This window comes from Triticum urartu, chromosome 2A (genome assembly GCF_056163025.1).
Source record: "Triticum urartu cultivar PI428250 chromosome 2A, HENAU_Tu73, whole genome shotgun sequence".
NCBI lineage: Eukaryota > Viridiplantae > Streptophyta > Magnoliopsida > Poales > Poaceae > Triticum > Triticum urartu.
Window position 1 is genome coordinate 687,994,246 of NC_141874.1, and position 16,121 is coordinate 688,010,366.

The 16,121-nt window shown below is 44.5% G+C and overlaps 1 protein-coding gene and 1 pseudogene across 2 annotated transcripts; both read left to right on the forward strand.

The window, feature by feature from the left end:
• Positions 1–5,544: 5,544 nt before the first annotated feature.
• LOC147986745 (uncharacterized) lies at positions 5,545–6,612 on the forward strand. The gene has a single exon (XM_087540138.1). It carries the CDS (start codon positions 5,566–5,568, stop codon positions 6,610–6,612), a length of 1,047 nt encoding a protein of 348 aa, XP_087396264.1. The 5' UTR covers positions 5,545–5,565.
• Positions 6,613–8,501: 1,889 nt separating this feature from the next.
• Positions 8,502–15,996, forward strand: LOC125539741 (putative disease resistance RPP13-like protein 1; annotated as a pseudogene). Its single transcript, XR_015617405.1, has 6 exons — positions 8,502–8,973; positions 9,233–11,774; positions 11,850–13,896; positions 13,980–14,074; positions 14,698–14,810; positions 15,235–15,996. The product of XR_015617405.1 is annotated as a putative disease resistance RPP13-like protein 1 (transcript).
• Positions 15,997–16,121: the final 125 nt, after the last annotated feature.

Sequence of the window (16,121 nt, forward strand, 5' to 3'; positions counted from 1 at the left end):
TCGGAGTCCCGGATGAGATCCCGGACGTCACGAGGAGTTCCGGAATGGTCCAGAGGTAAAGAATTATATATAGGAAGTGCTATTTCGGCCATCGGGACAAGTTTCGGGGTCACCGGTATTGTACCGGGACCACCGGAAGGGTACCGGGGGTCCACCGGGTGGGGCCACCTATCCTGGAGGGCCCCATGGGCTGAAGTGGGAGGGGAACCAGCCCCTAGTGGGCTGGTGCGCCCCCCTTGGGCCTTCCCCCTGCGCCTAGGGTTGGGAACCCTAGGGTGGGGGGGCGCCCCACTTGCCTTGGGGGGGCACTCCACCCCCCTTGGCCGCCGCCCCCTTGGGAGATTGGATCTCCAGGGCCGGCCCCCCCCTTGGGGACCCTATATATAGAGGGGGGGAGGGAGGGCAGCCGCACCCATGCCCCTGGCGCCTCCCTCTCCCCTCCAACACCTCCTCCTCCTTCGTAGAGCTCGGCGAAGCCCTGTCGGAGTACTGCTTCTCCACCACCACCACGCCGTTGTGTTAATGCTGGAGCCATCTTCCTCAACCCCTCCTTCCCCCTTGCTGGATCAAGAAGGAGGAGACGTCACGCTGACCATACGTGTGTTGAACGCGGAGGTGCCGTCCGTTCGGCGCTAGGATCTCCGGTGATTTGGATCACGTCGAGTACGACTCCCTCATCCCCGTTCTTTGAACGCTTCCGCTCGCGATCTACAAGGTATGTAGATGCATCCGATCACTCGTTGCTAGATGAACTCATAGATGGATCTTGGTGAAACCGTAGGAAAATTTTTGTTTTCTGCATCGTTCCCCAACAACAAGATCCACCATTTCAACTCGTAGAAATTTTGTTGGGGAAGTCTACACATGTCTATAACTACTAACTCTGCATAATTGTCTTCTTACACCGTAGTTTTTTTGATACAGTTGAAATTCATTTGTCACCGAACCATAGTGCAGAGGAACATAGAGTTATGCACAACTGCAACTCACTATCACATCTTGAGTGCAGCACCATAGGCTCACATGTGTTTGCCCCCTTGAATTTGACCAGGCATATTGAGTACTGCATGCATAGGGTTAACTTGTTGCGGCACCACGGTGTGAAGCCAATTCTTGTACTTGATGGAGGCTTTTTTTCCAATGAAGAGAGAACAAGAGGTCAAACGTGCAAGGTATGCTCTTCTTTGAGGGTAATAGTCTAATGTGTTTCAGCTGTCAAGATTCTTTGTATACGAGCTACTATTGTGGTCATCTGGGGCTCTCTACCTATGTAGTGCAGTTGTAGTATCATTACCTAATGTTAAATCTCAAAGTAGTCATTTTACAGTATTATTTACTGGATGTTAATCATGCAATCGTTCAGGTCACGAAAGGAAAATCTTGAGCGTGCCAGGGAACATGAAGCAACTGGGAATTCCCGTGCTGCTTTTGACTGCTACCAGATAGGTGTTGACATTACATCTAAAATTGCTTTCGAACTGATCCAAGTACAGATGTTAATTCTTTGTTACACTACCAATTTGTTACCACCTATTTAAAGTAGTTTCTAATAGCTTGAGAATGTTTGGTTGGATTTTCTATAAAATGTTTTAGGAGGTGCTGCAAGATTGATTTGCATTGTTCTTATATATGATTTTCGGATTATTATATTTTGAAGTATTTTATTATTATTATGGAATCCCTAGAAGGAGGAGTTAGATGCAACTTTTGTATCTTTTGTCCAAGTCTTGAATGGTCCAGTGAAAATCTTGGTATATGTAGTTTCAAAGCTTCATCACGTTGCGGTAGGGATTAGGGAACCTCTTATCATTTTCTGAAACATGCGCTACTCCGCAATTTTCACAGTTATTGAGATTTCATGTGGTTACACTATGCAGAAATTGATCCAAAATGTTTGTTAATGGTTTTTGATCCAGAAGACGCGAGTTATATCCAGGAATCATAAAATTATTATTTTGTGTGTGCTTTTAGTTAATAACCCTTCAATACATTGGAGTTTATAAAAGGTTGGCTCGTAAGCAGTTGACCGCTCCATGGCACTGCCTCAACTGCATGTGATAACAGGTAAATAAGCTATTCTCCAAAATAAGATTGTTGCTTAATCTGCTTACCACCTTATTTCAGATCATCTTGCTGTGGTCGCGTGAAAGGATGGTGTTCGTGATCTATATCATGGAAAAAAAATTCCTGGAATGCCTCTACTACCTCCTTCATGTCCTCTAGGTACCTCCATCTCTGCTCCCTCCCCATTCTATCCCCATATATATATAAAGGTTCCAAGTGTAGTAATCTGGCATGACACGTACATAATCAGAGGATGGGTCTAGGTTTAATGCTCTATTTTCTACTCACAACCAGTAGATGAGAAACCATGTAGAAGATGTGGCATTGATGAAGTGGATTTAAAGATCAAGTTCTTTCTGGAATTTTAATTTGAGGATTAACGCAGTTGAGTTGGTTAATTATCGTACTTGCATCTCGCCTCCATGCACGTAATTTTAATGGGGTTAGTATCAGTGGCGGAGCTAGGTAACAACTGCTGGGGGGGGCCAAGGCTAAAACAAGGGTGTTTGAGGGTATAAAATGTTAGAAAAATCTCATCTAAGCCCTCCCACAAAAAAATTGTTCATAGTTTGGTCCAAAGTTTGGGGGGGGGGGGGAAACAGCACCCCAGGCTTCTACATAGCTCCGCCACTGGTTATTATGCTTTGTACAGACCCAAGAACAATTCCTTATGATGCTCAACATTTGTGCATTTCTTTTGGTCTTGGACAAAGGGTATGTGGAAGACTGGATTTGATATTATCCTGGAATGACAACTATTGGTGTGCAACTGAAGAATATATTTCATGACCGAGAGATGGAATTTGGATAATCTTAGTTCTGATATGTACATGAATCTTCTTTTATTTTGTAGCGCAACTGAAGATATGGGACTATTTGCTCTGTGTATCTCTTATAAATAAGGAAATGGACTATAGGTAAAAAAATCCTATTTTAATTATATTATGTTGTGGATGATGCATGGTTCCTGAATCTTTTTTGCTTTGTACTGAACTTGATGCAAACCAGTTGTTTTATCTGGCACTGCCAATCTGGCTTTTTGAAACAAATTTTGTGATGTGCTTGCAAAATTAATTACCCTATTGACTTAGTATCCTCAGCTTACCATGTTTTTAGCATATATCTCTACTGTTTGTGATTAGTCCTAAAAGAGTGTTGTAATTTTCTTTGAATGTACAAGATTTATACACGAGTGATGTAATTTTCTCTAGATGTACAAGATTTATACACACTGGGTCACGATGCTTGGACGGGCAACGCGCGCCAAGGCACGATTTCGTGGTTGTATGAACGCACCGAGCTTGATCATGTTTACGTGCAAATGCTATACCTGGTTTCCTATTGACATAGTATTACGTACTTCGGCAAAATGCTTTGATCGACACCCTCGCGCGCCAGGGCGCGATCCCGATCTAGTTGCATCTGATTGGGCACCGGAGGGTATGGCTTGCAAGTAGCAAGTGCAGGTGATCTGCTCCCATAACTTGGGCCTTAGAGATACAATTTCTATGTATGCTTTTTGGTAGATTATCTCCATGCACACTTGGTCATCGACAAAGCTAAGTCTAACCACCGAATCTTAGAAAAGATTGTTGTTTGCAGAACATGATAAGATCAAGCCAATGACATCAACTTTTTTTTTGTGAAAAATAAGGACATCAGCCTAACTAGTATTCACATTATCTTACCCATCATTGTATATAATTCATCCTTGGTACTATAAGACTCACATGATAGACTGGCATCCGAGACAGCTCAACAAAAGTTCAAAACTGTTACCAGTAACATGACATGATGCGAGACAGTACACTCGTGCGGGTCTCTTCTTGAAAGCCTCCTATGATAATTAAGTTACCCCAGATGATTTTTGTAATTTAAATAGACAAGGTTTTATGCCCTCATCTGAGAATCTCCACCCTCTTCCTAGGACTGAAAACCTACTTTTCCCTTAGATGTCCTCATCGTCGTCCATCATTGGTGCCATCTTGGTAGCCACATCAGTGTTGTGGTGGCTGGTGGTAGGAAAGCACCATCACCTCTTTAGGCCCCTCCCAATGCTCCACCTTGGACAGGTGCTAAGCCTGCCACATAGGCAAAAATCAGACGTGGCATATTAATTAATGAGGAGAGAGAGCGAATCGGTACCCTCACGAAGAAACGATTCCAGGCGCTCGTACCTAGGCGGAACGCAGTTAATTCGATCCTATGCGCCGTGCACGCCGCCGAACAGCCTCGCCTCTTCTCTTTTCCCCGTCTTCCCCTTTGGCCTCCTCCACCCGCTCGCCCTGCGCCGCCGCCCCGGCATAGCCACCTCTTCCTCGCCCCGCGACGTTGCCACGCCTGTCAGGCGTTGCCTCCATGGACCACCGCCTGCAGAAAGTATCAGGGACCCCCTCGGCTCAGCTCGCCGCCACCGGTAGCTCCTCTGGCCAATCGCGGGAGAAGATATCTGGGACAACACCAGCGCCCTCGGTTCAGTTCGCCGTCGCTGGTAGCTCCGCCGGGTAGCCACAATCTGCTCGATGGTATTTGTCCTTTCACAAATCAGAATACTTTTTTGTTCTGTATCCTAGAGTGCCTCATGCTTTGTCCCTCCCATTCTTGCTTAGATGAGATTTTTCTCTGCATCAGACTTGGGCTGTGGCCAAAATTTGACTGGTAATTGGCCAAGAAGACCTGGTTGATTTCAATTCATAATTTTTGTTCAGTTCAGAACGTTCTAATTGATTTCAGGACATACTAGTTCAGCTCATAATACACAATGGTTCAGTTCAGTTTAGTTTGGAGTTACTTGTAGTTGGAAGGAACGTAGTTGATTATACTACATCTAGATACGTCTGTAGCAATCATTTTATATATGATCAAACTGAGTTCAGTTCAGTTTTGAAGTTCTATGAGAAATTGGTTCAGACAGAATAAGATTACGGTGTACAAAATTACTCTGTTTTTAGTAGATGAAGCAAAATTTGCACTGATGCTATCTTGTCGTACAAATAATTAGACACAAACTTTTTTTAAGAAATCAAACGCAATTCTGTTTTTATCACTAGAATTTCATCACTTAACTTTCATGTTATTGTTCTCTGGTTCAGGAATCTAAACAGTGTCGCCCAGCTGTTTTTTTGGTTCGATCTTATTCTAATGTGTACACTTGTTGTCTTGTTTGTTACATGTTTCAGGCCTATGTATAACCATCCACCAGATGATCCTGATGATACAGATCAACAACATGATAGTGATGCCAGAAACACTACATATCCAGCAGAGTTATACACACTTGATGAATTCCTAGCCGAGGAGGACCTGCTAGACTCCTTCGCCGAGGAGATTGCTGTGGAGTTGAAGGGAACACTTGAGGCTCTTCAAGCAAGAGCACTTAGCAGGAGTGGTCCAAGGATATATGTGAATAGACCGCGTGAAGAAGCACATCAACAGCTTGTACGAGATTACTTCTGCGACAATCCTCTCTACGGCGCCAAAAAATTTCGGAGAAGATTCAGGATGAGACGACCTCTCTTTATTCGCATCGTCAATGCACTAGGTGAGTGGTCTCCATACTTCACCACAAGGACAGATGCGCTTAACCATGAAGGGCTCTCTCCACTGCAAAAGTGCACGGCGGCAATACGCCAATTGGCTTATGGCACACCTGCAGATAGTCTTGATGAATATCTCAAGATTGGCGAGACTACCGCGGTTGATTGCTTGAAGAACTTTGTGCAAGGAGTGATTGATACCTATGCTGCAAAGTATTTACGAAGCCCCAACACTGAAGATACAGAGCGCTTGCTCTGCATTGGCGAAGGTCGTGGGTTTCCTGGCATGTTAGGAAGCCTGGATTGTATGCATTGGCGGTGGGAAAAATGTCCTATTGCATGGAAGGGCCAATTTACTCGTGGTGATAAAGGATGGCCTAGTCTTATTCTGGAGGCAGTTGCTTCGCGAGATCTCCGGATATGGCATGCCTACTTTGGTATTGCTGGGTCAAACAATGACATCAATGTGCTGAATCAATCACCATTGTTTATCAAGCAGCTGAAAGGTCAAGCTCCTCGAGTGAACTTTTTTGTAAATGACAAGGAATATCAACATGGTTATTACCTTGTAGATGGGATATACTCAGAATGGGCAGCTTTTGTGAAGACAATATCGATGCCACAGACAGAGAAGCACAAGTTGTTTGCTGCACATCAGGAAGGGGCAAGGAAGGATGTGGAACGTGCTTTTGGTGTCTTGCAGGGTCGATTCTCTATCTTGCGTCATCCTGCACGTTTGTATGACTGGGGTGATATCCAGAAGGTCATGATAGCTTGCATCATTCTTCACAATATGGTAGTCGAGGATGAAGAAGAAGCGGCGGCTAATATTCTTGATTTGAACAAGGAGGCGGGTACATCCATTGTTCTACCATCAGTATTCACACACGGCGACATACCGGTATTCGCCCAGGTGCTACAAAGGGATGCAAGAATCCGAGATCACGGGACTCATAGAGCACTCAAAACTGATTTGGTAGAGCATATTTGGAAAAAGTTTGGGCCAAAATAGATTATTATCATCATTTATTTTAAGCACTTTTAATTGTAGGTGTAATTTCATGTATTTTCATAATATCTTATTGGCACTTTATGTATGGACTCAAGTCATCTATATTTTCATGTGTTTTCCTCAAGGGATATTATTTGCTTAATACGTAGCACAAATATGCCACAAAGTTTATATACTACAAAAGATCCTTGGACTTATTAAATGAAGAGAGCTTAGCTACAAGAAACTAAGCACCTATGCATTGGGGAGTTTGGTTGCTAAGCTATTTAATATGCTTAGCACCCCATCTAAGTACCGGTCCATTGGAAGCAGCCTTAGCAGAACGACTCATTGACGGCAGAGAAACATCACGCGAGAGCACGTCTACCCAAATGGTCCAATTGATGTTGTGTTGTTTGCGAGGCTAGGCAACATCTAAGACCTGTGCCCGGTCTGGCACCGGGTCAACGATCCCACAATGTTAGTGGTGGGAATGAAGTAAGTCATGGTGAAATGTATGTTGGGGTAGGCTGAAGCATGAGTTTTTCCCCATGAAAATATGTTCATGTGCACATGTAAAAAAAAATCAGATTTTTTGACTAGATTTTCTAAATAGGAATCTGTACAGGCGCGCTATTTTGTAACCGGCCGCTACCCGAGCCGAGAGAGCAGTTCATCACGGCCTCGGCGCCGCTCTCTTCCCCTTTCCTCCTCGACCTCGAGCAGACGCCTATAGCGCGCATTTCGGCGCCGCTGGTAACCGCACTAGAATCCACCACCCGACCACGTCGCGCCACTCATGCGCGAGCCCGTCTACCGTGGCGTGCGCGCCTGCCCGCGTCCCGGCCGCGGCTGTCCAGCGCGTTCGTGCCCTCGACGTGTTCGAGGAAATGCCCCACCGGAGAATCTGCGCCGGGTCCACGCGCGGGTGGTGGCCCTAGCAAGCGCAGCCACCAACGTCGGCGATCTCCATCCCAGCGTCCCGTCGAGTGGTGGAGGATCGATGTCGTGGGCTCATCCTGCCGCGGGGCTCCCCTGGCCCTGGGCCCTGGCGGCTCACCCTCGCTGGTCTGCAGCACGCGGGTATGAAAAGTCCGTGGTGATTTTGTACCATATATGTTGCTTCCTAGGCCAGATTACCCATGTACGGAGACCAAGTGGATGTGCTGTTTGGTCATCTGACCTGTTAACTGAACATACTATGGTTTTGCTATGGTTCCTACTTCCTACTGCCTTCAGAATTTTGGAGGCGTGCCCTACACAGGATAGCCGTTTGGGAATCTCTAGGCGGTCCGCATTCAAGGAATCGAACGTGCAGTTGTTGCCGTGGCTCCGGCTTAGATAGCTGCGCGTGCTCTATATACCGAAATTTTGTCGATAGATACAAGGTTGTATAGAAACCCTCAAGATCAAGCCTCTCATTAATTTGTCGATGGGTGCAAGGTTGTGGAGACCATTCTCATTAATTTGTCGCTAGGTGCAAGGTTGCGCATACTTATCAGGAGCCATCAACATCAAAGTATCCAATGAGGATTCAATTTAAGCCTAGCGATAGCGTGACCCTTCGTGATGTTTTGTCCCCTACTGCTTGTACCATTCGTTCAGTATACATATGCGTCCACAGATTCCAGGCTGCTATAGGACCACTGCTTATCCTTTATTCTCTTCTCTAGGCTCAGCTTCCACAAAAATACTTTGTAATTGTCATGTAACACCATAAGCTCGTCTTTTCCATGTGGCTGACAGCTAAGTTATGTCCATCAGTCAGTCATACAATAAAAGTGCGACTGTGGAGCCAAGACTTGATCAAGGACTTCCATAGTTCCATGGCCGTGCGGACCCCACCTTGAGCTTGCCATGAGGGGCCTGTGCGTCAGTTGAAGGGATGCTAGTGTTACCTGGTAAAGTTAGCTGTTTTTTGGTGCATTGTTAGACTCTTCTCATTTGCTGAATTGCTGCCTGCCTTTTGGTTCACTAAAACTCTCCTTTCCTCTGAGACCATCTGTTTGGTTTCTCCGCTGTGCAAGGCCTACCTTTGCTCCTGCCGTTGCTGTGCTGCCATAGGTGTGCCGGGAGAGATGTCGGGGTTGCTTGGCACGGTGGTTGATGCAACAATAGGATGGCTGGTGCAAAGCATCCTTGACAGCTTCTTTACTGGACGTATGGAAGCCTGGACTCGTGAAATCGGGCTTGCTGAAGATGTGGAGAAGCTCAAATTTCAGATGAGGGACGTGCAGATGGTTCTTGCTGCTGCCGAGGGAAGAAGGATTGACAATATGCCTCTGGCCCTGTCACTGGATGATCTCAGAGAGCTACTTTATGATTCAGAGGACGTGATGGATGAGCTTGACTACTACCGACTTGAGCAACAGATCACAGAAGGTGCTTCATATTTCTCTACTGTTCCATTTTTATTGCTTTCAGTTTCTTCTATGTAGGCGTAATATGTAACCAAGAGTAGCTGAATATCGTAGGCATCACCTCTCAGATTATCTCTTGCTTAATTGTGATCTTTTTGAATTCAGCTTTTGTTAAATTTTGGAACTTTTATTAATTATTAGCACTTGCATGATAATATTTGCTTTTGCTTAAGTGGCTTTCGTTTGCTTGTCGCCAAATAACTGAGAGTTTTCTTATGCAGGGAAAGGTTGTAGTGCTCCTACTGGTACTAATCTTGAGGGAAGCTATGTGTCTTCATCCACTCTATCTTCTGTTGTTAAATCAGTATGCAGTGCCACAAGCCAAATAACTGACTGGATCTCACATGGCAGAAAAAGGAAACGTGAAGAAGAGGGGCCTGCTCATTGTAACATGCTGCCTTTTGAGATTAAAGATAGCATTTCCAAGAGGATCAATGTAATAGTGAATCTTCTATGCAGTAATAGCAATTCTGTAAAGGGGGTTCTTCAGCTTGAGAACTTGCGCACCATGGCAACATCAAGTAAGAGTCAGAATATTGCCAGGGATCATCGCATGACAACTTCTGTTCCGATTGAGTCTAAGGTGTACGGAAGAGATGCAGAGAGAGACGAGATAATAGATCTGTTGATAAAGGGGGGATCTAGTGATCTGAATGTTCTGCCAGTGGTTGGCAGTGGTGGTATTGGGAAGACGACGCTTGTTAGATATGTATACCATGCTAAAAGAATTAAAGATCATTTTGATTTGCTAATATGGGTCTGTGTATCCACTAACTTCGATGTAGTGGGGCTAACACTTCAGATCCTAGATCATGTATGTGAAGATAGACCATATGAAAAAAAAAGCAGTTTGAATAAATTGCAGGAGATACTTCAAGAAAATATTAGAAACAAAAGATTTCTGCTTGTAATGGATGATATGTGGGAAGAGAAGGACAGGGGTGGATGGATTAAACTCTTGGCTCCATTGAAAAGTAATAAAGTAAAAGGTTGCATGGTACTAGCAACAACCAGAACAAAATCAGTGGCAAAAATGATAGGAACTATGGATGAAATCACATTGACTGGTCTGGATGAGAAGGAGTTTTGGCTGTTTTTCAAGGCATGTGCATTTCGCAATGACAACCGCGAGCACCATCCTAGTTTGCAATCTATTGGGAAACAAATTGCTAAAGCACTAAAAGGCTTCCCACTAGCTGCACAAAGTGCTGGTGCACTTCTGAGCACAGAAGTTAGCTATCAGCATTGGACGACAGTTCGGGACAAACGGAAATCTCTTCAAGGATATGATGATGATATTTTACCCATCTTGAAGCTCAGTTATGATTATCTACCAGTCTACCTTCAGCGGTGTTTCTCATACTGCTCTTTGTATCCAGAGGACTACGGATTTGATGGGAAAGAATTGGTCCATGCCTGGATATCACAAAATTTTGTGCAGTGCAAAGATCCTACCATAAGACTGGAGGAAACAGGGCATGAATATTTGGAAAAATTAGTAGATTTGGGCTTCTTCCAAAAGGATGGCTCACACTATGTTATGCATGACCTAATGCATGTATTGGCAGGGATGGTTTCATCAAATGAGTGTGCTACTATAGATGGATTGAAATCCGGGGCAATTCGAGCAAGTGTTCGGCATTTGTCGATCATAATTGCTGATTATGATAAAGATGAACATGTCAGCAATTCTAGTGAGAAGTTTGACAAAATACTTCAGAAGGTGTCTTGGCACAAATTGAGGACATTGATGTTGTTTGGGCGAAGCAGCATACATTTATCAGGGCCATTGCGTACTTTATGCAATGAGGCAAAATGTTTACGGTTGCTAAGTGTGACAGGTGCTGACATCAGCTCTATATACAATTCGTCAAATCTATTCCATCTTCGCTATATATCAGCATACAGAGTCAGCAACCCTGCGTTTCGTCAAGCTTTGACAAGATGTTATCACCTTCAAGTACTGGATGTGGGCATTTCGGGCAATCTTGATGTACCTACTGACATGAATAATCTTGTGAATCTGCGTCATCTTATTGCTCATGAGAAAGTGCACCACGCAATAGATTGTGTCAGCAACATGACCTCTCTTCAGGAATTAAAATTCAAGGTTCAAAATGTTGGCAGTTTTGAGATAGGACAACTTCAGTCCATGAATGAGCTTGTATCACTAGGAGTTTCTCAACTTGAAAATGTGAAGACTAAAGAAGAGGCGTGGGCAGCCATGCTGACACACAAAGAGTATCTAGAAACATTGTTCTTGTCATGGGAGAATAGCAGCATGAGCCTTCAACCTGAGGCTGCAGAGGATGTGCTTGATGGTCTTCAACCACATCAGAACCTCAAAACTCTAGAAATAACTGGATATGGTGGTGCTATCTCCCCAACCTGGCTTTCCAGTGCCTTTTCAGTTACCTCACTGCAGATACTTCATCTGGAGGAGTGTAGGGAATGGCAAATTCTATCTACTCATGGAATGCATTCCCTTAGGAAGCTGACATTGATCAGGATGTTGAATTTAATGGAACTCTCAGTTCCTTCCTTGGTAGAGTTGATCCTGATTGGCATGCCAAAATTGAAAAAATGTACCGGTTCTTGTGGAATGGATTTGACTTCCCATTTAAGTGTTTTGATGATCAAGAACTGCCCTCAACTGAATGAGCTCACTCTTTTCCAGAGTTACTCTTCTTTCGACGCTGAGCAGAAATCCTGGTTTCCATCTCTCAGCAAACTGTCCATCGGGCAGTGTCCTCATATAATCAAGTAATTCCCTTCTCTCTAATTTTTCATGTTCATTTGCAAATTGTTGGACACTTACTTTGATAAATGATGTTGCAGCAACTGGCCAATCCTTCCACTAAGAGAAATGGGGGCACTCAAGGAGTTGGGAGTTGATGGATCTGCATGTTGTCAGAGTGTCAGTTCCTTCTCTGGAGAAGTTGGTGTTGACTAAAATGCCAATCCTGGAATATTGCAGCAGTCTAATGACTTCTCCACCTCTACAATCTTCACCTCCTGAAGGAGATCAGAATGAATTGGTGTCTAATCTCCGTAGACTCACCATCCATGATTGCCCATGTTTGATAGTGTCACATCCTCTTCCGCCTTCTGCTCTGATTTCTGAGTTGTCCATCAGTGGTGTCGACACTTCCAACAATGAGGATAAACTGGAGACATTTCACTATCGAATCTAATGAGTTGTGTATGCTGGATGAGAGTATCTTGGCATTTCATAATCTGAGGGGTAACATTGTTTCAAATAAGAAGCTGTCCAAATCTGATCTCTCTTTCAAGTGAATCTTTTAGCCAGCTCATTGCTTTAGAGACTTTATCTATACATGAATGCCCTAATCTTACTATGTCAAACATTATGCCAGAGGTTGTCCAGGAAAACAGCACATCTACAAGCAGCCTTGTCCCCCCATCTCTCAAACGTGTCAACATTAGCACATGTGGCGTAACTGGGAGGTGGCTATCTCAACTGCTTTCACATTCGCAGTCCCTTGAGGAGTTGCTGTTAACTGGCTGTCCGCAGATAAAGTTTCTATCAATTAGTCAACCTAGAGAAATGGAAGGGACCAGCAGTTTGGTTTCAGCAGTGACGACCTCGGCCCAAGATGAACATGAATTGAAACTGCCATATAATCTCCTATGTTCTCTCAAGGCGCTATGCATTCAGCTAAGCCTGGATCTGGAGTTCTGTGGGGGTTACAGAGACTTCGCAGGATTCACCTCTCTTACGGACCTAGTCCTTTTTGGTTGCCCCAAGCTGGTCTCATCGTTGGTGGGTGAAACAAAAGATGATGGTACCATGGAAGTTGGATTACTCCCACCAGCACTTGAAAAAGTTACTATCAGTCCTCTCCAAGAAAGCCTGCGGTCCTTCACTCCTCAAGGCCTTCTCCACCTCAAAGAGCTAAGTCTCTTTTATGGCCCATGTTTGAAGTCTGTACAGCTGCATTCCTGTACCTCCCTAGTGGAGCTAGGGATCACGGGGTGTGTCCAGCTGGCTGTACTGGAGGGTTTGCAGTTCCTCACCTCTCTCCGAAGCTTGGATATTGAGATGAGCCCGGAGCTGTCTTCTGCATGGGATCTCAAACTGCAGGAGCAAGAACAGGGTGGCAATCAAATTCAGCTGCTTCCTCCGTCCCTTGATAAACTTGAGATCAGGGCTCTCACGGACAGTGTCCAATCCCATCTTCTGTCCTGCCTTCCTGCCATCACCAAATTAGCGATAGGGCGTAGTCCAGAATTGACATCTCTACAGCTGGGATGCTGCACGGCACTAAAAGAGTTGGAAATTGAAAAATGCGACTCACTGGAGTCCATCGAGGGCCTCCAATTCTGTAGAAACCTGAAATACCTGAGAGTATTTAACTCCCCTGGCCTAGCTTCCTTTTTGGAGCTCGTGTCGCACCAGCAAGGGGCCTCTGCGACCTTGTCTGGACTGGAAACTCTTGAGGCCAGTGACGGGTCTGTCCTTTCCAGGTCTTTCTGCAAACAGCTCACATCTCTAGGACTCCTACAGTTCGGCTCTGAGGCTAGTGAATGGAGAGGAGAGAGCTTGGTGAGCCTAACGGAGGAACAAGAGGGAGCGTTACAGCTTCTAACCTCCCTCCAAGAGCTTCAATTTCGGAGATGCCAGAATCTCTTGTCACTTCCTGCAAATCTTAATAGCCTGACCTCCCTCGAGACATTATCTATCATACATTGTAAGAGCATCACAAGGCTGCCAGACATGGGCCTCCCAACTTCTCTCAGATCTCTCAAGTTATTCTACTGTAGTGAGGAGCTAGCCGTGCAATGCAGAATTGTAGCAACAGAGAAGCTAAGGGTGAGGATTGATCGTCAGGATGTGAATTAATCACCTGTGTCTACTTCTAAGGTACACTTTTGGAGCATTTTGCCTACATAATTAGTTTACATGCTCACCTTCTTGCTAAATGCAATTCATTTGTGCGCCCGCAGTGGCCAGCACATTTGTGCAAGTGCCACATACCCATTTGGCTTTCCACGAGCTACCTGCATGATGGATGGACGCAGGAAAGCATAAGGGCAAAGTGGTAAGTCTTTTTTGTTTATCAGGGGCATTATCACCTTTCACTCTTTCTTGTTTCTCTTCTAGTTGGTGGCTGGCCGTGAGCTATGCTAGAGCAAAGCCTTACCATAGTATGCTGTTTTGGGTGATTTGTTTTTATCCTGATTAGTTTCTCAGTGGCTCAGGGATGTAGTATTTGGCGATATTATTTCTTCTCGGTTACTTTCTGATTAAGTGATGAAAAGATTCCAGTATGTTTTCTGGTACTTAATCACGCATCCCATCTTGTCCAGTATTGTTAATCAGCCCCTCTGCTTATCTGATCAACACATATTAACGCTGTTAGCTAGGCTCTCCTCTCTTGCATGGTTCGATAAAAAATGCTGTTAACTAGAAACACCGTAATGCACCAATGATCTTGCTCGCACAAACAATTTATCATGCCATCCCTTCCTCTGCTGTGCACTAATTTGGCTTGTATTTTCTATTTGTAGTTGACTGTTCAGCATGAGATATGATTTAAAAATGTAGTAGAAACATAAATATACTAGTTACTGTATCATCTGTCTCGTGATGCAGTTTCGCTGTGAAAAATGGACAGGCAGTTAGCAATAGGTTTGTTACTAAAGTATTCTTATTTTGCTCCAGGTTTGTTATTCAGTAAAACCACACAGCGGACTGCTCGAACCAACCTCAACCAGGACTACCTGATCCTGATGACTGCACATTAATTTGCTGGTCGCTCGACTCTACCATTTCCGGTACATTCTGTTTATTGTTTGATTATCTTCACCTTCATTAACACAGGCACCTTTTCCGATTTCATCTGCCGTACCTTATGTTCATGTATTTGCCTGTTTTTATATGGTGGCCATTTGTTTCAGCTCCCGGCCAAGTATATCGTAGTAAAAAAGGAAAGTGAAGTTCCGAAAGATGTTTACTTATAAAAATGAAAAACAGAACTATACCACAGCAGCGAACTGTATAAAAGTGTATGTTATGAATCTGACATCACTCCAGGACTCTGTTAGCCTGGACTCCAGTACTCTCACATGACATAACTCTGTATAAAATTGTTGTAAAATCCCCATCATCGTTTTTTTAACCTCTGTTAGCATGGAGCCTGCAACACGCTTCTACTATAAGTAGGATGATTTTACTGACGAACAACTTTGATGGTCTCAGGTATGGATTGGCAGTTGGATCATGTCCATGAGAAACTGAAGAAGGTACAACAAATCAGTCAGTGACGATCTCGTTGAAGAAGTGGAGGCCGAAGTCAGGGGAGGGGGGGCAATAGCAGAGGCAACTCATACCGCATATGGACCTGCCGGAAGCTAAATGAGTCAGATCACCAACGCACCGTCTTGTTTCCCTTCCTCCATCATCTGCTCAGCTCATGGCCTCCTCTACTGCCTTCTTGCTTCTCAGCAGTGCATTGGGTGACACTCAGCCCGTGCCATCGATGAATCGATGGAGGTGGATGTCCATGGTGGGGTCGTCACCGAATTTGACGTTGCTGGAGATGTTCTTGTCGAGCTGGGCGAAGAGAGCCTTGTCACCGTTCATGTAGTTCGAGGCACCCGTGTGGAGAATAGTGGAGATGCTAGGCCTTGTAGAAAGCTTTGGATAAGAAGATAGGAAAAGAAGCAGCCCTGTTTGTATAATGGGGCAACAAATATTTTCCCAGCTAAAGTGCTACCGTTTGTGGAGCGAGTCCTGATTCAAGATGAGAAAGTAGAAATACAGTAGAATGACAACACCACTCAGTAATAGTTGAATTTGTACTACTATGCTATATGCGACCTTCTGTGTTTAGATTCCATCAGCATTTCATCCGATTGAGCATTGCTGGAGGGTATTGCCAGCAAGCCCAAGTGATCTTCTTCCCCAAAATTGTACCTACTACCTAGCGATAAAACTTATGTGTATACTTTTGTTAGATTATCTCCATCCACACTTGGCCATCAGTCTAGCCACCAAATCTTGCTAGAAAAGATTGTGGTTTGCAGAACATGATAAGATCAAGACAAGGACAGCAACCTAACTAGTACTCACATTATCTTACCTTT